Source organism: Erigeron canadensis, chromosome 1, assembly GCF_010389155.1.
Source record: "Erigeron canadensis isolate Cc75 chromosome 1, C_canadensis_v1, whole genome shotgun sequence".
Lineage (NCBI taxonomy): Eukaryota > Viridiplantae > Streptophyta > Magnoliopsida > Asterales > Asteraceae > Erigeron > Erigeron canadensis.
The window spans coordinates 27,963,314-27,989,372 of record NC_057761.1 but is presented as its reverse complement, the minus strand read 5'-3'; the positions used below and the strand labels follow the sequence as shown (position 1 = coordinate 27,989,372).

Sequence of the window (26,059 nt, the reverse complement as noted above, 5' to 3'; positions counted from 1 at the left end):
ACCCATAAAACAAAGGAAAAGCTTGATGTCCAAAATAAAGGACCTCATCTATCCGGGTCGGTCCAAAATCAAGGATCCAGAGGTCCAAAAGAAAACACGTGGTAGACCTGTTGGGTCAAAGAAAAAGGTATATTATTATAGTCTAGCAAATTATTACTTGTTAAATACTATCATCTAACTTAATTATTCATTCATTCATTGCAGATGCCAGACTTGAACGTATCACCTCCGATGCCACCACCACCAAAGTTGAAAAAGTCAAGGTCCGTGCACGTGACCACACCTAAATATCCGGATACCGCACCAGACTCAGGCTCATGCTACAGAGACTTTCATCCGGCGAGACACAGTGAGCATGTGCCCACGCAGTCACGTTTCGCGGAGCCTGACACCGAATTACGGGAGGACACCCGTGGATATATTGATGACTTGATCCGATCGTCACAATATTCAACAGCAGGGCCGAGTAATGAGCCTACAACCGAAACCCCATTCTTACAACCGAAACCCCATTCTTAGACTATTACAGCAGGGCCGAGTAATAGTCTATCAACCCGATTTTTTGGATTGGGCCTTGATTGAGCTCTTAGGTAAAATTTATTAATAACTAATGTCAATATATATGACTCAAAAATAAACCAAAATGAACTTTTCTATTTAATTCGATTATAAGTTATAAATTATGTTGTATTCATATACTTATACGTTGTGTCTTGGTAATTATAACACAACATTATTATTACTATTACTATTATTATTAGATATAAAATTAAAACTAACAAAATAAGGAATAACAAACATATAAAGAATCAAAACTAAAGATTTAATATGACTTAAAAAAGGGACCGATTAGTATACATGTTGTTAAAAGAAAAAATTAAAATTTGATCTCACACAAAAAATAATATATATAATAATATTAGATTGTAACGTGATAAAGAATTAAAAAATATAAAAGACAGTAATATAAGTTAAATGATGATATATAGGTATACTTACTTTCAAAAAGTTGAGGAATCATAAAACAAACATATAAAGAATCAAAGCTAAAGATTAAATATGACTTAAAAAAGAGACCGATTAGTATACATGTTGTTAAAAAGAAAAATTAAAGTTTGATCTCACACAAAAAATAATATATATATATATATATATAATAATATTAGATTGTAACGTGATAAAGAATTAAGAATTATAAAAGACAGTAAGATAAGTTAAATGATGATATATAGGTATACTTATTTTCAAAAAGTTGAGGAATTATAAATTATGAGATTACAAAAAATTTCAAAAATTAAAGCTAACAATTAAAATGACTATGTATGTTTGGTTTTGACTAAACTTTTCACAGCAAGCATCAATAGTTTCCACATCAGTATCTCACACCACTATCCCCTTCTATTTTTATTCTTTTATTCTATTATTACATTGCATCATACTTACAAATCATTCTTTTTTTTCCTTAAATTAAAAACCAAAAATACCTTTCTCATTTATTTACTAATCTAAACATCTTTATATAATATACCTATAATACTCTTAATAATAGTATATATCTCTAACACTTAAAATAACTAAAATACCACATTTAACATTAAATAATTTTACATTCACCACCATCGTCGCCCCCATCACTGTCCCTATTGACGTCCCCACTGCCGCCCCCACCACCGTCACCACCACCACCTCTGCCGCATTACGCGAACTTAAGTCTAGTTTGTTAAAACATAGAAACCATTATACGGTAAAGTTTCTTTGATGTCGTATCCCGACTGAATGGTCGAAAAAAAACATGCAAGGGGGTTTTGAAGGCTTTTAGGAGTTTAAAAGCCCCATGCTTTTAAAAATAACTCTTTTAAAAATGATAGTCATGTTTGGATATTCATTTGAGATCAATAGTTTTACTCGAAAAAAGCTTTTAAAAACCCTAAAAGGTTTTTTTTTAATCTATATACTAAAAAACATCATAAATATAAATGAAATTCTGTACAATATCCACCTAAAAATGTTTTGCATTTGTTAAAACATCTAGGCATGTTACAACGTTTTTGTCATAAGCTTTTAACTAAGTTCACGTAATCGACAACAAAAGTTGGTATATCTATTGTATGTATGTAAATGTCCAGAAGCAACTTACACAAAATGCAAAGTTTCATCAGTTACATTATTTAAAAGGCAAGTTTTTTAATGTGATGGTATAAAAAGAGTTACATTAAATATCATAAAAGATTTACCATGTTGACTTTCAATTTAAATTGTGGAGATTAATTTGTGGGTTTATTTTCAATGGCTAAAATCAAAAACTAATCTTATTTTTTTCTACTTTGTAGTGGTAGCCATATATATATATATAATAAGCTTCAAAAAAAAATTTAGCCCATCCGTTTAAAGTTTTGTGTATATCTGGTCCATTAAATGTTCAAATTGAGAAAAAGAAAAGAATAGAAGCAAAAGTCAAAATATTCAAGTACATAAAATCTTATCTTATTCTTTTCACCTAAGTAGTTGGTCAAAATAAATCATATGTATTCTGTTACACAGATTTCAGTTAATCTGATAAAGATTTCTTCCGTTATATGGGGAAGGATAATTGAAGCTGGAAGCTAACAATTCAAAAGAAAGGCTAGTCTCATAAAAGGCTTGCAATCCACATGAAATGGTTAACACTTGCTAACGTTGTTGCCAACTTTGTTGATTCACGGAATCACGAGTGATAGTATGCCAGATCCAACTGCTGTAATATAACTCTGCAACCCAGAGGTCAATGAATTCTGCAAGAGAACGACCCCGCCATTCAAACATTTTGATTACACTTTCTGCATAATATCAGTATCATTATAAGCGCAATTAGAGGTTGTTTAGAAGCGTGTTGCGAAAATGAGTATGCAAATTAAAGTAATCACTTAGTATATCAACTCTAATTTAACAGACCGTAGGTGTATGCAGTTGTAATAAGCAGGTGTTTTTTGGTGACAAATTCTGATTATTTAAGAAACTAACGGACAAGAAAAGAAAGAACCTTCTTGCCAAGGAAATGAGAGATGTTTTGTAAAATGGAAGTAGATATGTGTTAAAACAAAAAAGGTATGTACGTAAATTTGTTATCTTTTAATAGTAAAAGCAAAGACTTACACACCTATAACACCTAATATTTAGGCCAATCATCCCAACTGAGCCTTGAACCCGGAACCTTGGTTGATTGGTCACACGGTAGGCCAAAGACCCTTCGGGCCTTCAATGGTATGTAAGAATAGTAGTTTTATCATTTAGTTCATAAGACATTAATCGTGGATATACAGATACTGCTCTACTACTTTGTCAAAAGCGAAGGCGCATTCAAAGCGTAATGACCTCAAATGTGGCCTAGGTGAGAGGCGCAAAAAAAGCGCGGGCCCGAAGAAAAAAAAGCGCACTTAAGTAAAAAACAAACCAAATTCCATTCAAATTACTAAATACCATTTAATAACTCACAATGCATTCAATCAAAAAGTTCAGCATACATTACTCATAAATTGGAAACAAAAAACTTGAAACCAAATTATTCATAATTATGTGGAAATCATCTATAGTAGAATTTAGAAAAGCATAAAACCAACTACTAAAGAACGATAACATACACTAGTAATGTGAGGAAACTGATTTCTGTAGCCCTAAAGAAATGAATAGAAACCCTATGAGTAAACAATAGAAACCCCTTATGGATTTCCAAAAAAAAATGGAAACCGGTTTTCAACTTTCTATATCTTTAAAACCGGTTTCTATATCCCTTAAAACAGGTTTCCTTTCTTTTGTTAGGTTTCTATATCCTTAAAACAGGTTTCCTTTCTTTTGTTAGGTTTCTATATCCTTAAAACCGGATTCCTTCCCCATAATGTCGCCTTTCCCATTATGGGCCTTGGGCTTAAGCGAGCGCTTTTAACAACTAAACCCATGATTTCACCCACAATTAACTAGAAATCAGAAGTAGCACATGATTTCCAAACATTAAAAAGTGATTATTGCGACATAAGGTCGCAATTCAGATAACAAGTTATACAATGGACATCCAAACACCCCCAATTAAACATAAATATAGATTTTTTGTGTGAGGTCATGATAGTCAAGGGTAGTACCAGGAGAATAGTTGTAGTATCATTCTCTTTTATCCTCCTCAATAACCTCAAACACACGATCTGTTATGATTGCTGGCTTCCGCTCCATCAACTCTCCCGACACTTTGACTGCAGCGCTTGTCAAAGAGATACCTTCTTCTTCTATGTCCTCAACCTCCGAATATGAATATCTGCACATTTGAACAATAATTTGAGTACCCATATACCCCCTCTGTTTTAATTTATAGAGTCAAAAACTTCATTTGCAGTAATCTCGATGTAATTGTGTATGAAATATGATATGACTGATATCCATAATAAATTTGGAATGAATTTAGTCCCAAATTGGTTCATCGGTACCTAGTAGGATTATGGGAGGGAGACCAAAGAACACATATGATAACCAAAAGTATATATGCCAACAGAGCCCAGAAAGCTTGGATGATCCAAGCTCGTTGCCATAATTCACTCAGGGGATCACTTGCATTGAAATACAACTGAATGAAAAGAAAATTGACAGTTGTCATACATACAATCACTTGTGTGTGGATTAAGGAAAATTGTCAGCAACTACTAGACATTGTAGCACTTCATTTGATCATCTATCCGTATAGCAAAATAATTATTATCAAGGATGGTTAACAAAAAAACTAACAAATGGTTTGAAAAATTTGCATTTAACTTTTAAAGATCAAACCATTTACCAAAAAATGCGATTGATCCGGGCTATAATTTACCTCCTACAGGTCAAACAGGTCCAAAATACCGAAAGTCCAAAGTGTTTTCAATGCTACAAATTTACTAAAACACTTTCTTTGAAATAATAAGAAAATATTATATGGTAAAAAGGTGTTGACATATCAGCCCAATCCGACGTGGGCCGTTCTACCCTGTTCTGCAGCCTTCCATTTTCCGCATCTAGTTAAAGTGGCCAAAGACATATATGCAGAGAAGATATACAGATAGAAATTAATTATGGAAAACTGTCATGCTTAAAGCGATTAGGCGAATGAAGAAGTATAGAGTCATAGACAATAGAGTACCTCGTAGCCAATCCAAGCAACAGAAACCAATACTGATACAGCTAAGGCATTAGTAAACTTTCGGTATAGTTCAAGTTTTCCCATGCTTCTCCGTAACTGAATGAAGATAGCCAAATAGATATAATTTAGTCAACGTTCATCAAAATCAAACATCATGTTGTGAACTTGTGATGCAGGAGTAGAAGACCACACCCCCTTTATCTTCCATACAACTTCTATACTCAAAGCTAATTGCCAACTTTTGATCTTAAGCAAACATCAAAAAAGGAACTTTTTTTTTATCCATATAGCAAAGAAGTGAAAATTTTCATTCAAGTATGGTCTGTGTAGCCCATATGTAATATTTAAATTGGTCTTGAATCAAAAAAACTGTATTTTGACAGTTTACTTAGTAATATACCACATGCATACAATAAAGTGCCAACTTTCGGCAATTCATATTAATCTTATTTTGGGAAAATTAACTGAAGAAGGCAGCAGATACAAAGTTTCATTTTCTTAATCTAGGAAGCCATTAGTGCACATAATTCTAAAATTAGGATATGTAAGGAAAATGCATGCAGAAAATATGTAAATTATCGTATAAAGCATACAGAACACACAAACATTACAGTTCCATATATGTACATTGCCAACGTGCAAGGAACTTTTCATACTGCAGAATAGATGTGAAAATCTCGACCCAAATTAATGAGTAACCATCTCTATTCTGATTTATGTTATCTCCAATGGGAATATTTATCTTGAAAGGCAACGGGCCAAAGGTTGTTTTAAAGTGTACTTTATTTCATAAAACCTCCTAAATCATTTCATTCAAAAGTTGCATTTCTATTAATATGATATAGCATATGCATTCACATTTGACATACTAATTATTTATGGATAAATGACTTTATGGGGGAAAAGGTTCTAGGTAAACCTGACCCAACTTGCACAAGGTTACCAGGTTCTGATCCACAAGATTATCCCATTCAAAACCAAGACACTAACAGTACAATCACATCAAAATAACTTTACCTGATAGCAATAAGTAAAATACTACATACCTATTTTGGGCATGGCAGACTTGATATTTACGCAGTAATGTATTATTTACTATCAAGAAAAAAACGGTATTATAATTGAGATTACAACGAAGCGAAAATAATTTTTACCTGAAGCTTTTCCAACGTTTTAGATAATGATGAGAAGATCCAAAGAATGAAGCATGAATCAAGTAGAGCAACAGGTAGCACCAGAAAAACTCTTGCTTTCCCAGAAAAGTCATTGATATTTCCAAGATTCTCAACAAGCTCAAGTGCTTCTGAAGCAGCAAAATAAATAACACCAAGAAGCAACACTTTCAAAGTTACACCTCCTAAGGTAGGTCGCACTACACCAAAACCCATTGATACAACTAGAAGAAGAAGACGAGAAAACGTCTTCTTAAAGGCACTAAATGTGACTGCCCAGAGGGTAATTCCAATCGGTCTGCTTCCCGTGGCATTGAAATTTGCATACTCAAAATACCAAAGAGCCATCTCACACATCCCTAAACCAACAACAATTGTGATATGGTAATGCAGCTGTATTATATCCTTCCAATGTTGCACAAACCGAAGAAACCATATGAGACCAAGAATAAGATAAGCTAAAGACATAAATCCATAAAAATGCATAAACGGTGTCATCTTTCCTGGTAGATAACCATCTGGATTTCTCCAAACGGTTCTGCCACTCAGTATTGTGCCCTTTAGCTGTGGATCACAAAACATAAAGTAAAGATAATACATTCCCGTTCTGTTAATCTCAACGGTTTGCAGCATCATCTTTGCTTCTTCACTTTTTCCCTCAAAAGGGGTTTGAATCCGTTTAGGCCAGCCAGGGTTATTGGGGTCTTGGCGAATGATGACTTCTCCAACCTTGCAGGAACCATCACTGGCAAGTACGGGCGTACAACATATTGCATTAGAGTTTAAATAAGCACCCCCAATCTTATCCCGGTTTTTCACTTCAACAATTATTGCCTCCACCAAACCAGTACTTTGTTGCATCTCGTTCTGTTTAGCAGCAACCTCCTTTGGTCTTCGAAAGGTTATAGACTCAAACCTGGAATCATATAGTGGTTTAAAGCGGCATTACCATTAGTTCAAAAGGAAATCCTTGAACTTTTGTGAAGCTAAGAGGTGGCTGCATTTGAATCACAGTTCAACTATGAATTAAACAAATACAAGCAGATGTGATGTGTATATATCAGATATATTTACACTACAATCAGAACACACTAGCCAAAGGATGCCTAATCGACCAACATGCTTATTAAGTAGACACTAACCAACAAACTTGAAAATCTGTCAACTTTCATAGTCACGAATAATAAGTAAATGCAAGCAAATTTAACTAGAAATACTTAGGTGATTGCGCGTTCTGCTTCTTATCTAGAGAGGGGCGCTGAAATCCTTTTTCTGGGCTCATGCGTGACTTGAAAATCCCATACAAAATTACAGCCTGGTCTATACCTAAGGGGAGGAGAACGGAGTGAGTGCAGGCCCTCGTCCAACGACCCTCATTGTGTATGTGTTCAGTGGGTCTACAACGAAGTTATGTATGTCTCCAATGATAGGCTAAATAAGAGGAAGCAGATTATAAAAGCAACTAACGACGAAGTAACATTAAATCCTTCATTCTTTCAATATAGATAAATAACACTAAACGTAAGCAAATTCAGAAAGCAATGCTTCAAATAGTATAGATGTAAAAAAGAAATTTTGGTTTGTGAACTTAACTAAGTATCTCTATAGTTGCCGCCTCCTCAAGTGTGTACCTAAATTACTATGACATTCCTGGTGAAGGTGTATCGGTCAATAAGGCTGCCTTTATAGCGCACCCCTGGGTGAGCTTGGGTTAACTCCTACGAGAAACGGTCGTCTTTTTTTTAAGGAAAAACATGGAACTTTTGATAACGGTGTGGGGTGGGGCCTGTCGGAATTTCAACATCCGAAAAGTATCTCTCTAGTTCTATCTCACATATAAATAACAACAAAACTAAAATAAAATTCAACAAGAAATTGCTTTACACATTTATATATAAGATCATCCTAGAGTAATAAATTCTAAAGGTGGAACATAAAACTAGTTCTAAAGTAAAAGAAACATATATGTTTGTTTTTGAGCTAAAACATTTCTCAGTTATACTAATAACAATAATAATTCAAAACATGTCAATGTAACAACAACATTGTTTGTAGATCATCAACAACAAAAAAAAGGTAATGTAAATGTAATGTTATTATACCTAATGAAGGATTTGCCATTTTTGTTGTTATTGTTATTATTATTATTATCTTGAATATTAGAGGAGTAGGATGAATTGAGATGAAGGTTGGAAAAAGAAGCATACATTCCTTCACTACCGCCATGAAAAAAATAAGAATTAAATCTTGGAATGAATCCTTCATTTTTGTATTCATGGATCGAGCCATTAACCACCCTCGATAATAATAATAATAATAATAATAAAGATATTTTCACCAGAAAAATACTACTACTACGACTACTCAATCTCATTATCTTCTTTCTTTCGATTTTATATGGGACATATGAAAATGTTATGATTATTCTCAGTGCTTCCCTTCCCTATACCTTTTTTCTGTCTACAAGTTTCACACTAATAAATGCCTTTACCATAATACTAGTGTTTATTTTTATTATTTTCGCATGTATTATTCAATTTTTAAAACTCATCTTTATTTAATTATTATTACTCCGTTATTATTTTTACTTTCCTTTATATATTCTAACTAGTTATAACTAGCATTGTACCCGCGCGATGCGGCGGTGGTCGTGATGGCGACGGTGTGATGGTGGAGGCGAGTGTGGGTGATGGATGCGACGTCGAGTGCCGTAGATAATTCATATAAAAGTAATTGATTTAAAAGGTTAATGGAGATATTTTAGAAAATAAAGGATTGATAGTTAATTTAATTATTAATGTTAAGAGAATAGTGTATATGAAAATATTTTAAAGGGTTGTAGGTGAAAATATTATATGGGAGGGCATTTTAAACATTTCCACCCATGTAACTTTCAACATGGGGGATATTTTCTTTAATATAGAGTATAGATACTCGTACGATGTACGCTACCTATATAGATTTTATCATAAACAAATTCGAATATGTCTCACACATGATTGGTGAGTATGAAATAAATGGTTAAAGTTAACCGATGATCGAAGCTAAATTATAATAAACATTAATGATAAATATAATACTCGTATATGTTTAGTTAAAGTATTGGATTTACCTTAAATTTTTACAATCACATCAAACTTGTAAGAATAGTGGATGACTACAAATATCATTGTGATTTCATATTATAAACTCAAAATTTTGAAATCTTAAGTAATATAAGTAATATGAGTTGAAGATTTGAGAAGGAAAAATAGACAATTTTATCAATAAGAAAACAATCAATCAAATAATGTTATGATGTGTATTGTATCAATAAGTTAAGAGTTGAAGTTTAATTCTAAGTCTAATAAGAAAATTGAATCTATATACAATTAAAAAAGCTAACTTAATATAATAAATAAATTAAAATGACACGTGTCGATCAAAGATTACGCCGTGTGTCGTTTCAAGAATATATCAATCATGTTTTAGTTTATTGGTAGATATACATATCCACGTATTACGCGGGATATAATCTAGTGTTTTAATATATTAAAAAATTAATATTTTGAGGTTGATTTTAAAAAAAATTACTTTACGAAACAGATGAGGAATTGTAGAATATCTAAGATTCATTATAAGTACTATATTTAATCCTAGCTAATCATATATGTTTCGTATACTACTCTATTAATAAATTAATAATAAACTTATTACTATAGATAGATATTGTAGTTTAATTCACATAGATGAGATTAAAAATAAATTATTAATTAAATAGATTTTTTTTAACGTATATATAAAAAAGATACTTGGCGTTTTAACACAGCGCCACATGTCGATCAAAAGATACTACAATCCTGTTTTAGTTTATTGGTAGATATTTTATACCTTCCCACACACTAATTTTAGAGTAAATTCACAGTCGAATTATCTTTGATCAATCTCACGACTAACATTGGAGAAAGTAAATATAATATACAATTAATTAATGGGTTTTACTAAACGCAGACGATTAAGGTGCATTGTACACTTAGTATAAAATTTAGGGTTGGACTTTTGATATAAAAAGTATAATTTTTTTTTTTTTTTTACATTTTGCGTTTAGCATTTTTCTTAATTATTTATATTAATGAAACATGGATAAAAATGTTTCTTATAAAACATTTGATCGTTATTTAATATTATATATTAATATATATATTAAAAACAAAGTTATGAAAATACGTGTAAAAAATAGTAACGGGCCGTTTTATTTCTTTGGGCCCATTTTTATTTTCTTAGTGGGCCGCTTTATTTTCTTTTGGACCCATCTTATATTTTTAATTTTGGGCTTGACAAATTATGTTTTGATATTCTAAATTACTTCCAATTTGTTTACAAAAGATCACTTATTTTAATTGCATATTATTATTTTTTAAGTTTTTAACATTTTTAAAATTATCTCATCTTAGTACAAGTAAACTATTACATAGTATATATACACATAACAGTAGGGTGTATGTTTTGGATATATACACCTAACCATCTCCAAAAATTTTGATTGCTATACTTATTAGTTTCAATGTTATTTCGGTTGATGTTTTATAATTATGGATTTTTTTTTCACTTTCTATTTTCAATGATTTAAGAAATTAGCTTTAATTATGTTTTTATTATTAATTTGTTTTTTTATATTAAATATTCTACTTTCATATTTATTATCTTTTAGAGTTTATCTAATATATTAATCTGTTATAAAATTATATCGTCGATTTTTTCTAATTTATAATTGCTTACCCATTAAAAAATTAATATCAACTCAGGTTTTGAACTAAATAATGTTTCTAAAAGCATGTAATAATTTTTACATAGTACGAAACACAATAAATATAATGTCTCCCGGGGCATCGCCCGGGTAACGTCTCGTTTACATTATATATGGTAACTTAATATTTAGTGTCTTCGATACTAATCCAATATCACACTAGTTTGAGAGTCTATAAAATTAGTTATAATCTGATCTTTTCGAGAAAAGTATAAAAAGAAACATTTTTATGACTTATGCACAGTTACGCGAGGAGAAAAATGGTAAGAAAATTTCAGAAATGGGCTATAGCTGCATGTTTTCAAAGGCCCGTTCAGCTTATTAAGGAAATAAGGACTACCTATGAAAGGGAACATAAGATTGGTCCTGAGCCCAACATTGACGTTATGCATTGACGTTGTTTTATATTCTTAGAATCATTTTCTAGACCGCAGGCGACCAGGATAGGCCGAATAATCTGTGCATATGATCTCGATGGCTTTTATAATTCTGCGACTAACTTATATCTATGCCAATTTCGCAAAAGTACTTGTTACATGATAACATATACCTAGGAAAATTGATGTCTGTATATAACATGATAATTTCATTATAAATTAGATAATATTTTTGATGTCTGTATGTATAAATTATATGCATAACTTTGTGTTTTTAGTTAACCGGTTTTTATAAATTAGATATAACTTCGTGTCTATACGAGACGGGCTCTATACAAAGACTAAAGTTAAACAGATCCAATCATCCGAACCTAACAACCCTCAGCCTACTCTTTCACCTTATATTTTATAAAAAAATCTACTTCGACTTGTACGACCTTTACCACGAGTCCAGAAGCGGTACCAGATAAAATCTCATATGGGAGCATGAGACAAATTTAAAAATTCATGAAATATAATTCTAAAAGGAGACAAAATGTTAAAAACGTATAAAAAGTTTTAAAATTTCATTAAAAAATTAAAATACATAACCATCTTTGAATTTCGAGGGAAGGCATTGGCTTCCCCCCCTTTGCTACTGCCCTTGCACGAGTCGAGTTATAATATAGTTCATTTTGAATCATACTTTCACAATATCGAGCACATTCAACATAATAAGCTAGTCGATTGTACGTATTTCATGATGTTTATTAATTAGCAGTATCAAATTAAAGTGCAAGAGTCTTATCTTATTTGTAATGAACACGTACATATTGGCCAAAGGAATCCCATCAAGCTAGGCTGCTAACATGCAGTGTGTCCACAAAGCCAAACAATCCATGCTTTCTTGGCCCTTAAACGATACTATTCACTTTGCAGATATATTGCACGCCAGTACTTACTACTCTTGACAAAATTTCATAATTAATGCATACTTGAGTAAAATAATTTTTAAAATTTTAAAGTTAAAAGAGAGTATATTTTTGTTTAGAAAAACTTGATGTTGTTTTTTATCAATGTAAAAGTAAATTTTATCATTAAACTAAGGGAAAGATTAGGCAAAACAGACATTACCTATCTTAAGTAAAACAAGGGGAGATTATATAAATTTCAGGAGGGTTATGTATGTTTATCAAATTCAAAGGTTTAATCTGTAACTTTATAAAACATTTGTTACCTTCAAATTTTTTCAACTTTCAACTTTTCAACCACTTATTTTTCTCTTCTCCTCAAATCTCAACCACTCATTTTTTTTTCTCTCTTCCATAAATCATTTTAATCCTCTAATTCATTCAAAATCATTTATCTCAAAAACCGTACATCGAAAAATTATAAAAATTATATGGGTGTTTTTAAAATTTCATGCTCTTTCATATTCAATATACTTTCGACGAATTTTTAAATCCCAAGGCGGAGCCCGTACGGCTAAGTCATTTGGCTATCACCTCACCATCTCACCGACGCAACGCACGAGTACTTTCTCTCGTATATATATACATATTTGTTAAGTTTTTTAGTCACCGATATTTAGATACCAGGAGCATCACAATATGGTAGTTTTATAAAGTCATCAGATTGAATTGTCTTATTAAACAAAAAATTTAATAGTGAGAATTTCTTGAAGTCCAGGTATCATTCTGCTACCAATGAAGAAATTATCAAAAGCTTTTTTGTATAAAAAAAAAGTCTATAAAAAGCTTTCCAACCATTGAGTTAGATGACTTTTTTTTTAATAGGTTGAAGAACCTCAACCTTTTGAAAAATATTAACACTCTCTTTCATCAATATTAATTTACAATTTAATGGTTTTGGAGGTTTTGAAATACTTTTACCATTGTAGTTAAAGGTTTTTTAAAAGCTTTTTTTTAAAAATCTTTTAACTAAAAGATTAACCATTGGAGATGCCCTTAGTAACGAAAAAAAGTTAATTATTGGAGATGCTCTTAGTAATGAGAAGTGATACCAAATTTCAAGTAGGACCAGGACTTGCACCAACTTTTGTTGTTTCACGCCATTTAGGACCACGATATCGGGAAGACGGGAAATGGTAGCGGAAAGCAGTACCGAATTCCAAATGAGACATGAAATCGATACTATATTTTGATGATTTTTAAAAACCGTATCGACAATACCAGACGTTACTAATTAATCGCATGTTCATTCTTAAGATGAGTTTCATTAACTAGTTAATGAAATACTCCGTATGAATGTATGATAGTTAATTTTAAAAAACAATATGCACAATAACGTGACAGGAAAGTATCATAAAAAATAAATATGGAAGTTGGGAAAGTAATACTCCATATAGTCCATACATTAAAGAAAGATTATTTGCTGTGTCATTAAACTAAAGAAGAAAATAAAATAAACTTATATAAATATTTGTATAGTGAAGTGTTTTGATGACAATTGGGGATCTGCAGCAATCAATCACATACCCGCCTGGAACACACTTGATTTTGTGAGCACAAATCAAATTACACTTCTTACAAATCCTTTTAAAATACATACGACAAATATTGATAAATCTAAAAAATAAAAAAAAAGAAGTGAATATGATGTTATTAGGCATATAAGTTGAATGAAAAATTACTTACATATTAATTTTTTTAATATATTTTAGAAATAAATATAGGACTTTTGCTTTTGATGTTTTATACATTTTAATGTTAATATGTGAGTGATGTTTCATCCAATGTGTAACAACATTATATTTATTTTTTCAAATAATAATATGTAAGTATATAATTCATTAGTTTCCAATGATGGTATCCTAACAAAGAGAACATGACAAGGGATATGACAAAAACAACCAACCCGTTTTGTAGCCAGGGTAACTAAGATCTATTCTTGAAATTGTCATATGTTAAGATACCGATAAATTTTTTTGCATCACTCTTTGATGATTGTGGTAATTAATGAGAACAAAGTAAATAAAACATAACCGTTCACAAAAAGCAAAAAAATTAATGGTTGTATAGGCATCACCACCTGTATCTTATAAACTTTCATGAAGTTTAAAGAGGTGGTACTAATGTTGGATAGCGGATGCAGTTAACGCCGCATAGCTATCAGCGTCGACTACCACCTTCACCTCCCTTTAAGTGTAAAAATCTGATACATTCTAATAATTAAATTTAGAGACAGGAGAACTGTGTTATTGGTGTGACCAGATTTGGTTTATATGATTGTCCATAGTGTGGAGATTCTATACCCTTTACAGTTGTTCTTGTACCTCAATCATCACAAAAATTGAACACAATATGACACGAACAAACCTTCATTTACATTTTCCACTTTTACATCATTTAATCATAATCCAATTATGTACCTATCCTAGCTGATATATGATATCTAATCCACTTTGATTAAATCCAATGACGTGATATATAAGTATATATTAAGTTACAACTATATACAAGCAAGAAGTAATTCGAGAGGGAGAAGTATATGCTACTTGATTTTTCTAAGATATATTAGATATTAGTTTTAGTTAAATACTGGATAAACTACCTTAAGATTTTTCTTACACAAATATGTTCGAGACAAAAATATTTAAGCTACAAAAACAAAACTCTTTATTTTTTTTAAGTTGATACCAGTGTTGCTATATTCTTTTTAGATTTTGATTGTTGCATCCACTATATATCATTTTGCAAATGAACACTTCTAAGCACAAACCACAACTTACGAATCTCAAACCGCACAAAACATATTACCGAATGAAATGGCAAGAGCCATTTGTAGTAAACATACATGACCATCTAATTTATTTGTTTAACATATATGCCAATGAATCATATTAAGGCAAATTGGATATTATTTTGTACGGAAAGTAGTAGTAGACAATGGTATCTAACCGATCGTGTTGAAAATAGCATTATTATATCATCTTATCTTATCTTTATACTATATATATCGAAATTAAGTTAGGAGTTTTTCTTACGTATCCCATTTTAGCCGTATAAAACGACACTTTTGGGCCCGCGAACCAAAAATTAGTAGAATACCGTTTATAGTACTAAAAAATGACGATACTTGTCGGCCTTTGAATGTGATATTAACAGATTTAAAGGAACATACAAAATATTGGAAATACATATAATATCAAACGAGATAACAACTCGGTCTTATTCCAATATATAATTTTAAAGATAATATTTAATAAAGTCCTTTTTTTTTAAATGATCGACTTGTTAGTTGGTTAGTGCTTCGAACTCTAGCAGTGACATTCAAGCGAACAATATACTAGAGATTGGAACCCAAAGGCACTCCTGGAGACCAAGAGTGCGATAACACAGTCTGCATGCGTATAAATAGGTAAATGTCCAAAACCATGTGAACTTAAGATACGATCTCTGGTATCCAAGCCAAAATCTCCTTCACTAAAACCCTCAAAAAGGGCTTCAGTTGTTCACTTGATCTAAGACCAGTTGTATATATTGGGTAGTTTGGAAAAGTAATAAGTGTAGTTTTGTCCCTACTTTGAGACTGCTTCTACCGATTAAAACAATGAGTTTTTCAATTCACTTAAGTATTCATCGCCACTTGTATGTATCGGGCCGGTTAAAATTTGTTTTAGTATAATCGATGTTAGTTAATGAATCACCGAAATGCATTTCAAATGCCATATATCATTACGAAGATAGGAGTTTTCCAATTTTGTTATTTAAAAAGATTCAGGTATGTTTGACCAAAGTAGCTGTAGTTGTAGATTGTAGTTGTGGCTTTTAATTGAAGCTGTAAGTTGTAGTTTAAAAAAAAATGTTTGGTATTGTAACTGCAACTTTAAAGGTATTTGTGTAGCTTTTAAAGATTAAAAGCTTAATCGAAAAGCTAAAACTTATGAAAAGCTATTTCAACTAGCGTTTCATTTTGAAGCTTTTTCTTACAAATAAAAGCTAAAGCTAGTTGCATTCAAACAAAACTTTTAACACTTTATAAGTTTTTAGTTTAAAATAAAAAACTAAATCTCTTCAAAAACTTATGTAAAATATAGCCAAAATCAACATTTGCTAGTTTATTGCAGTATTATTTTTATAGGGAAATAAATCATGTGGAATTTTTTGTTTCTTTTAACGCCTTGTGGAAGGATATATATAGCACGGTGTTATTACCTATTTACCTATTAATAAACGATACTAAACAAGCAACTAGCAACGACAACATTACCATAAGAAAATATATGGAACCAAAAACGCATTAGGCAATAGTTGGCCTGCAGCCCTACACCAACTATCAATTCGATCATAATTTATTTCGATTTCTGATTTAGGATCCTTCAAAACCTCCGCCGGCCAACGAGCTACGGTTTTCGAGGATTATATCCACATCACAACATATAAATTAAATATAGATGAAAATGATGTATGACATGTCCCATTGATGTGTTTATTCCAACCACTTAATTGGCACATAAAATTCACCACAAAAATCAATATAAATACCCACAAAAAGACCCAAAAAAACATATATTGGCAAAAACAGTGAACATAGAGAGAAAATGGGGGATTGTGATCAGTGTGTAAAAGAGGAGGAGACTCCATTGAAGCCACACTTTGTGCTTATTCATGGCATAGGCGGAGGAAGCTGGTGTTGGTACAAGCTCAAAAGCATGATGTACAACTCTGGATACAAGGTCACTTGTATAGACCTTAAAGGGTCTGGCATAGATCCTACTGACCCTAACACTATCCTTTCCTTTGATGAATACACCAAGCCTCTCCTTGATTTCTTGTCTTCATTGCCTCATGATCAAAAGGTGCAATAAATTTTTTTTAATAATTATGTACAAGTTCTTACGAAACGTGAAGCATAATTAAAAACGAACGTCATGGTTTCAAATCATACAATATGTTTTTTAACCATAAAATATTAAGTGATTTTACCATTTTTTTCGTTTAAGGGTTGTGATATTTGTACCAATTTTTTTAATATTCTTTACCATATTATACAAGTATTATTATAGACTGTACAAGTATCAATTACATAAATATGGTACAAATATCACATCCCTTAAAAAAAAAATGGTAAATCACTTTTTTTTTTTTTTTTTTTTTTTTTTTTTTTTTTTAAGTCTGGTTATGAGATATGTACAAGTGTAAAATCATCTAAATATTATGAAGCATTGATTTCAAACTATATGAAATGTCATATATAGGGTCATAATGTTAACTGTTGATAGTTGACTTATTGCTAGAAAAGTTTGACTTGCATTGCTAAATAACATTAAAATGGTTGTTTTAATTTGTTGCAGGTGATATTGGTAGGACATAGCGCAGGGGGACTAAACATAACATTAGCAACTTACAAGTTTCCGAATAAGATAAGTGCTGCAATATATGTTGCAGCTACCATGCTTAAAAATGGACTTCTAACAGAACAAGACACTAAAGACGTAAGTTTATTATATATTAAACCTCTTTGTATATTTGTATTAATTAACTAGAGATTTTAAGCATGATACATTAAGCATAAAACAAATACTATTACATTAGCAAATATCCATGAATCATGGAAGAAGGAAAAAAGTTGGCACTCTCTCATAGATATATTCATATCGTGTGGAGGCCCTAGAGAGGGGCAAACCCGACCCTCGTCTTGAACCCAATTTTTTAGATACACAATTATGAAATAATAACCGCGTTAGTCTTCATTTATAAATTTTTTATTTTTTTTTACATAATTGAATTTCATCTCGTTTAAACACTTAATAATATACTGTAATTCATTACTGTATCATTACCAAATTGTCTATAACTTCATGAGTTTATAAAGATCAACTTGATTTCATCAATTAAACAATAATTTAATTAACTTGTAGTGAGTGAATTTTTTTTTTTTTTTTTTTTGCCTATACACTTACTTTTAGTTCGATTTATCTTATAAGCTAGTTTGCATTGTTAATACCAAAGCTGGCAAAGCATATCACATGTCGATCTTAAAAGAGTTCAATAATTGTGTTTGTAATTATACCCTTGCAAACAAACAATTCGAAGAGGTCGGATTCAAATAGCCCGAACTAAAAAATGGCAAATACGAATTATACAAAACTACAAAAGGCAATTGAATTTCCAGTCATGAGTTAGTTGTACGACACTTTGGAATAGAGGCAAAATAGTGGGTTTTGATGACGTGTAGATAAAGAGTGGGAGCTGAATGCTATGCATATTTTGGGGCTTTGGGCCCAACTGATGCTATACTTGTCTTTTTGCTTTTGGCTCGACCGCTCGACGTTGCAAAACCAAAGGACACAAATCCTGAAACAAATATACAATCAACCATCCACTAGGAACTAGGAAGTGTTATCGACTATAACTTTGTGGTGTTGTCATTAGAAATAATATTATTGTAATTATTCTATTTTTAATTATCACGAAATAATTATAAAAGTTTGTTATGTTTTTATGTATATATCGAACTAAAAATTTATCCACATTAAAAGGTAGAAAGTTTTAAAAATTCGAAAGTTTGGGTGTAGGCTTTCCTTTTTAATTTGTTACACCATTTGTAGGTAATGTGAACATAATGATGCGACAAATTAAAATGAAAATACACATCTAAAAATGCGGATAAAATTGCATATTATGTGTAGTGTGTGTAAGACATTACATAAATATAAAAAAAAATCAAATCACCCAATTTTATTTTTAACCAAACTAAAACATGTCATTCCAATAAAATCACCACTAAACCGACCTAAATAGTTAGACATTTGATTTTATCACGAAACGCATAGGTTAAAAGTATCCTTAGGTAAATATTTAGAATCGCTAAGAAAATGATCAAAGACGGCCCTGAAAATATCATTAGATTAAAAAAAAAAAACTCTTCATTCGCATTTGTTTCGAGTTGAAGCAACACTATTTTGTCATGAGTTCAAAAAACATAAAAAAAAAAAAAAAAGGTCAATCACATGAGTGGCGTTGACAAATGACAAACTAGTAGTGTACTTAGTCTAACACGTTCATATTCATTCAAATACTTACAAATTGGTAATGATAACTATAATAACATCAACTAACTTTAATTAATTACTGTCCTGTCGGCTAATCCTTGAGTAGCTTTATTTCTTTCTTTAGTTTTTTAACTTTTTTTGTTTTTATATACAAATTAAGTTAGATATATTGCATTTAAACCTTTTTCTTTGATGCAAATACTATATATAACAGGGAGTACCTGACTTATCTGAATATGGTGATGCTTATGATTTGGTATTTGGATTAGGAGCTAATCAACCTCCTACATCCGCATGCATTAAAAAGGAGCTCCTACGTAAAATCTCATATCATATGAGCCCTTTAGAGGTACCCTAAACACGCTATCGATCAATCCGGCCCTATAATTATACCCGACATTTTTTGATGATCAAGGGGTTGATATCGTATAATTTTGCTGTGTATATTGTGTAGGATTACATATTAGCCTCGATGCTACTACGACCAGGCCCCCTTTGCGCAATACTAAATGCTCGATTTCCAGAAGCTAACGAAAGCATAGAAAAGGTGCCTAGAGTATACATTAAGACGATGTATGATAACGTTGTGAAACCACATCAACAAGACAGCATGATTGCGAAATGGCCGCCTTCACAAGTTTATGTATTGGAGAGTGATCACCACCCAAATTTCTCTAGTCCTTTTGCTTTGTTCGGGTTATTTGCTAAGGTTGCAGCTTCAATTGGTTACAACTAATTAATGGATTTTTGGTTTTATTTAGTTAGACTTGACTTTGTGTGACTATATATATAGCTCCAAATATTTATTTATGTATTTATACTATATTAAGTGAACGTCCTTCCTTAAATTTAAAAACTTGATATGTCTAATTTACCCTACATATTAAAACATCCTTATTTGCATTTTTGCCTTTAAAAAAAATTCAGTCTTTATCTCTCTCTCAGGCAGAAACACATAACAAAAATCATAACTTACAATTCGTCCCCCTCCTCCCCGCAAAAATTCATCACACCTCCATCCGCAATGAACTTACCTTTAGGTTAATAATAACCATAGTGCCACTATTGCGCGGACACCGGCCAAATATAGTTATATATCAAACACTTTCAATTCTGCTTGCAAATTAAGAAAATCTTGGGGAATTTCATAACTTAATGTACAAGTTTTACAATCAAATCAATTGTATTTACCTTCTAACACCCACAATTCTTGTATAATTACACTTCTATATATAAGTAAATTTTACGTATTATATTTCACATGGTTCATAGCGTTCGCGGTTCGCCTACTATATATATACTTTCATCGAACTCTTAGAACTTGGTAACTACCATCAACAAATCCAATCGCCAAAGACGGAAGGTGGAATGTGAACTGTTGTACATCTACGCAAGGGTATTCTTAAAAATTGATAAGATCGCGCGAGGTTCAAAAGCTTGAAGTTCTAAAGCAGAAAGAAAGTGAAGCAGTTCGCATCTAAATGAAAGAACCGAACGAATAAACTTTTGGCTAAGCATTATTCAAAGTATAGATTATTCAATGTACGTTTTAATAGCTGCATATGAGTTTACAATAACATTGAGTTAAAAAAAAACCAAGAACGATTGAAAATATTGAATATTTTGGAATAGAAGCCCTATAAATCAGGTGATGCTCAGTCATTTTGGTGAGCTTTTGACGAACTTTGGGTCATCAGCTCATATGGGCCGAAATCTAGGCTTTTTTACGAGGGTTGTTTGTAAAAAGAGATGGTGGCTACACCCAAATTTGGATAAATACAATACAATAGTAAATAATTTAAATAATTTTGTATATATATCAATACAAATACAATACATGCATTAATCATAAATAATTTAGGTTCGTTTGCTCTCGATCAAACCATTTACGTGGTCTCCTCCTTCTCAAACAAACAAGTATTTATATATTGCCAGGTAAAGTTAATTATGATTAATTTCAATGATTATACTTTCATCAATCTATTTTACATATGATTCTTTCATATATGTTGACGATTCTTTATCTTAGTTATATATAATAATCTTTTTTATTATATGGATTTGGCTCCTAATTGATTCTATTATATAACGTGCATACAGGATTCATTAGGACCGACCACCAATTTATAAGTATGAGTAGTTGTTCATCCACAAGTATTAAGCGTGTAAGAAAAAAGCCTTTATCATCAGCAACTAATAATAATATTAGTATCCCTGACGATGTGTTATTAAGCAACATATTCTTTCGATTACGAGCTAAACAGCTTGCTCAATTGAGGTCCCTCTCTAAAACCTGGAATGCCCATTTGTCCCATCCCTCTTTTATCCAATCTCATTTCGACCGTTCAATCAATACCAACGAGAACGAAATTCTAGTGCTTTTTTGCGATGATAATCATCCATATACGGAACCTTATACTGCCCACCCCTCTGCATCTCCTTGTGAAGACGTCACTTATCTAATCAAAGACCCACTTGGAGGCATTACTATAATCGGTTCGGTTAATGGCTTGATATGCTTATCTAATTACGTAAACCATCCTGATTCCTTTTACGTCTGGAACCCATCTCTCTCAGCCTCAATAGCTCTCCCACCCTATACTAAAATAGTTAAATGTAAAGACGCCCTCAAATATGGTTTAAGTTTTCGGTTTGGATTTGATCCCAAAACTAGTGATTATAAACTTGTTAAGATGAGATACATTATGGATACTCTGAATAATATAATTGAAGAATTTCTTCCCGTAGAGGTTTATAGTACGCAAAAGGATTCATGGGAATTCATCACCGAAAAGTTTCCATCCCATATTACATGGGTTTACACCCATAACCAAAACGATGAAGTGTATGTGGATGGATATGATGGCCATCTTCATTGGCTTTGTGAATATGATACGGATTGGATGCTTGAAACAATAATAGAGTTTGATTTGAATTTCGAAACTATGGAATGAAAGCAGGAGTCGCCGAAGAAATGCTTTGGGAGTATTGTCCCGAAAGCTTTGTGTGATATCCTGCATTCGTGATGGTGATTGTGAGGTGTGGGTGATGGATAAGTATAAGGTGGCTAGTTCATGGATGAAAATACATGTGTTATCCGGGTATAGTGGTAATATTGATCCGATTGGATTCACTTTGAACGGCAAGTTCCTTTTTGGACATGATCTTCGTCTAGCTCTGTACGATCCAAATGCAGCCGCATCTAAACTGTTTAAGGCTACCAGAACAGATGACACACTAACCAGAGTTGCTCTGTATATTGACAACCTCGGTTGGCCGGTAGCACGCAATGTGAGGCATCAGTTGTGATAGCATATTTGGATTGCAAGAAACAAAGGAGTTAGCAATAGTTGTACTTGAATAATCAAAGTGGAAGCTCTAATTAAAAGAGGCAATACATTAAGGGCCATCAAGTAATTTGCTCAATCAGTCTACTCTATCTGTTTATGTCCAGTATTAGATGAGGCATTTGACATTCTTGACTTTTTTTTAATACATATTATTTATTCTTGGTGTTGCTTTGTATGCTGATTACTGAATTTTTAAAAAGCTAAACGATCGTTTAACATTTGCTCATGCTGGTTATCTTCCAATCTAATTTCAATGATAGTATCTGTTTGAAAGTAGGCCAAAACATACCATTGTGTTATGTTTTCTCATATTTAGTGTCCTATTCATTGTCAGCTGGCATTCTTGCCACTCTTCGGGTACAAAATGAAGTAATGGACATTAAGAGAACCAAATTGGATAATGAGAATTGCCGTCTTCAAAGGCAGACATAAATTTCCATTTGAAAACAGCTAAGAGATTGAACATGAAGGATAACAATCAACTCAGCCGCAGGAATGGTTGGACCAGGTATGGGAGACCTAATTGGATTAACTATTACATAGTATGAGAGGTCGTTTACGCAACCGACAGAACCCTATTTATCTTTTTCAAAATTCGGAACACCTCAAGTCAAACAAAGAGAGCCTATGACCTCTTTCTCAGAGCCATAGGTCATAGGCCTACATTCCATGAACCGTCCATCATTCTGCCTATTCAGTAACAAACTACTGTACATGTATAACAAAGAACTTTTCTATTGTTACCAGAAATAATGGTTTCGCGTACCTCATTGAATTCTAGATCTTTCAAGCTGGATGTTCTCTCATGATATTTTCCGTAATATTGAGTTAAGTTGGATTCGCAATTTATTGCTCGAGCTTGGCTATCCTCTTTGTCGAGCCTCCTTGATGTATACTGATAATGTTAGTGCCATTTATCTTTCTAAGGATCTGGTCCAACATCAACGCACTAAGCATATCGAGATTGATATCCACTTTGTTTGGGAGAAAGTTCAACGTGGTCAAGTTCGTGTTCTCCATGTTCCATCCCGACATAACTTCTCAGACATCTCCTGTCTCCCACCTTCCGATCCCGATCCCCGAGTTCTACAACCTTGTGCATGAGTGATAACTTTTTAGGGAGCGTTTGGTTAACAATATGTTTTTGAAGAAATTAGAATCTGTCAAAAGAAGTGGAATTTGAAGAAATTGGAATTTAAAAGTTTTAAAATTTGTCATGTGTTTGGTTGACAGAATTTAATGGAATTCAGTCAAAAAAATCTGAATTTAATTTATAAAATGACAAGAATACCCTTTATTAAATATAAACAATAATAATTTTAAATGTTAATAATATGAATAATAATATTATAATAATAATAATAATAAAATAATTATAAAAATAATAAAAGTAATATTTTAATAGTCATAAAATTAAGAATAAGTAAAAAGAATGCTAATAAAAGTTATATTAAATATAAAAAATAATAACAATAATAATATCATTATATTATTTATATTAATATTATTCATTATTTTAAATAATATTATTGTAAATATATAAAAATAATATTAGTATAAATATATAAAATTATTAATAATATAAATAATATAATAATATTAATATTCTATTATTTGTACTATTATTTATTATTTTGATATAATATTATTAAAAATCTATAAAAATAATAATAGTTTAAATATATAAAAATATTAATAATATAAATATTATATAATAGTATCATTATTTTATTTATTTATATTATTATTTATTATTTTTATATAATATAATTATAAATGTATAAAATAATAATAACAATAATATAAATATATAAAAATATTAATAATATAAATAGTATAATAATAATATTATTATATTGATTATATTATTATTATTTTTATTTATTAGTATTATATAATATTTTTATAAATATATAAATAATAATAATATAAATATATAAATAAAGATTGATAATATAAATAATATAATAATAACATAACATAAGTAATAATATATGTTATTTAAAAACATTTTGGTAAATTTGTAAGCATTCTATTGGAATGTTAAACATTCCATCCATTTTGTGATAGAATCTTGAATTCCATGATTTAGAGAATTTGAGGGAAAGTTTACAATTTCAGTTCCATCAACTCTTTCAACCAAACATCGTAAAGTATGAAATTCAAATTCCAATTCCTGTGAAGCGAACCAAACGTGTATTTAAGGTGTATATTTGGCCTCTATAAAAAAACAACGTTAGTAATATTGGCTCTTGGCAGGATAGTTTTGGACTTCAAAAGCTTATTCCACTGGATTGCACAAGCCAGTTGATAACTTTGGAAAAACGTTTGTTTTGGGCTGTCCATCATGTTGATGGAGGGCAGAATGGGCGCTTTATGTAATAGGTCAAAGCAAGTAACTTTTGTATGGGTCAAAATGGGTCTGGTCAGGCTGGGTTGACCCGGAATACTTTTTGTTCAAATTTTTGAAAGGTTAAATTTTTAATTTACGAGCATGGTACCCGCGCAATGCGACGGCGTTAGCGGGGACGGCGGTTTTGTGTTGTCGGTGATGGTATTATTGGTGGTGGTGGCGGTGTCAAATGGTGTAGGATTGTAGGTTGATGTAAAGGTGATAGTGAAAATATTTTAGAAGATAAGGGTTGAAGTGTAAATTAATTTATTAAAAACATAAAATGTCCAATGACACTTTTGGTATTTCAAAGACAGAATTTTTTAAAAATAAAAATAGACTTTTGCTTTATTAAATAGTAAAGATAAAGATAAAGATATTTCAATAAATGATTAAATGGTATATGTTTTAGTTGTGTACAAAAGTTATGCCATTTGAATCATAATATAATTCATCTGAATAAAATTATTGACATATATCATAAAACAAGTTGGCTCATATTATGTATATGATTCTAGATTGCCTGCTCCAGTCATATATGTATCGAAAAGAAAACAAAACCTAAATTTTAACCCGATAGTAATATCCCTCACAAGTCGGTGGCCTCCTAACTTGAGCTACAAATGTATTGTGCGGAGCATGTTAAATTAATTGTTAAAGAATTACTTTTCGTTTTGAAATTCGATTTACCTTCAGAGACGGGAAGACTTCAAATTCAAATTCATTTGAATGAGAGGTTGCAATTTTGACTGAATATTTGTGAATGGATTAATCTGGCTTACAAAAATGTATAAAAATGTTAGACATATAGTGTATGAGGTTAACCCGACCCATTTTGATATTTAGTTAATA

At 31.3% G+C, this 26,059-nt stretch overlaps 3 protein-coding genes across 5 annotated transcripts; 2 read left to right on the top strand and 1 right to left on the bottom strand.

Annotated features, from left to right (window-relative positions):
• Positions 1-2,424: 2,424 nt before the first annotated feature.
• LOC122584916 (transmembrane protein 87B-like) lies at positions 2,425-8,558 on the bottom strand. 3 transcript variants are annotated; one of them, XM_043756992.1, is made up of 6 exons: positions 8,409-8,557; positions 6,289-7,222; positions 5,135-5,230; positions 4,452-4,588; positions 4,113-4,282; positions 2,425-2,771 (listed from the first exon to the last, which is right to left on the bottom strand). In XM_043756992.1, the coding sequence occupies exons 1-5, from the start codon at positions 8,513-8,515 to the stop codon at positions 4,132-4,134; spliced, it is 1,425 nt and encodes a 474-aa protein (XP_043612927.1). In that variant the 5' UTR covers positions 8,516-8,557; the 3' UTR covers positions 2,425-2,771; positions 4,113-4,131. The 3 variants fall into 3 exon arrangements, with proteins under 3 accessions (XP_043612927.1, XP_043612929.1, XP_043612928.1); XM_043756994.1 differs by lacking the exons at positions 2,425-2,771; positions 4,452-4,588 and having other exon boundaries at positions 4,160-4,282; positions 8,409-8,558; XM_043756993.1 differs by lacking the exons at positions 2,425-2,771; positions 4,113-4,282; positions 4,452-4,588 and adding an exon at positions 4,596-5,009 and having other exon boundaries at positions 8,409-8,558.
• An 8,393-nt stretch (positions 8,559-16,951) lies between these two features.
• Positions 16,952-20,313, top strand: LOC122588959 (methylesterase 17-like; the record flags this gene model as incomplete). Its single annotated transcript, XM_043761185.1, has 4 exons — positions 16,952-17,269; positions 17,765-17,905; positions 19,680-19,814; positions 19,920-20,313. Coding segments are annotated over 4 exons (876 nt in total), but the record flags the coding sequence as incomplete, so codon positions are not given.
• A 1,284-nt stretch (positions 20,314-21,597) lies between these two features.
• On the top strand, positions 21,598-22,774 carry LOC122588952 (F-box/kelch-repeat protein At3g06240-like). Its single transcript, XM_043761174.1, has 2 exons — positions 21,598-22,310; positions 22,426-22,774. Exons 1-2 carry the CDS (start codon positions 21,598-21,600, stop codon positions 22,772-22,774), a joined length of 1,062 nt encoding a protein of 353 aa, XP_043617109.1.
• Positions 22,775-26,059: the final 3,285 nt, after the last annotated feature.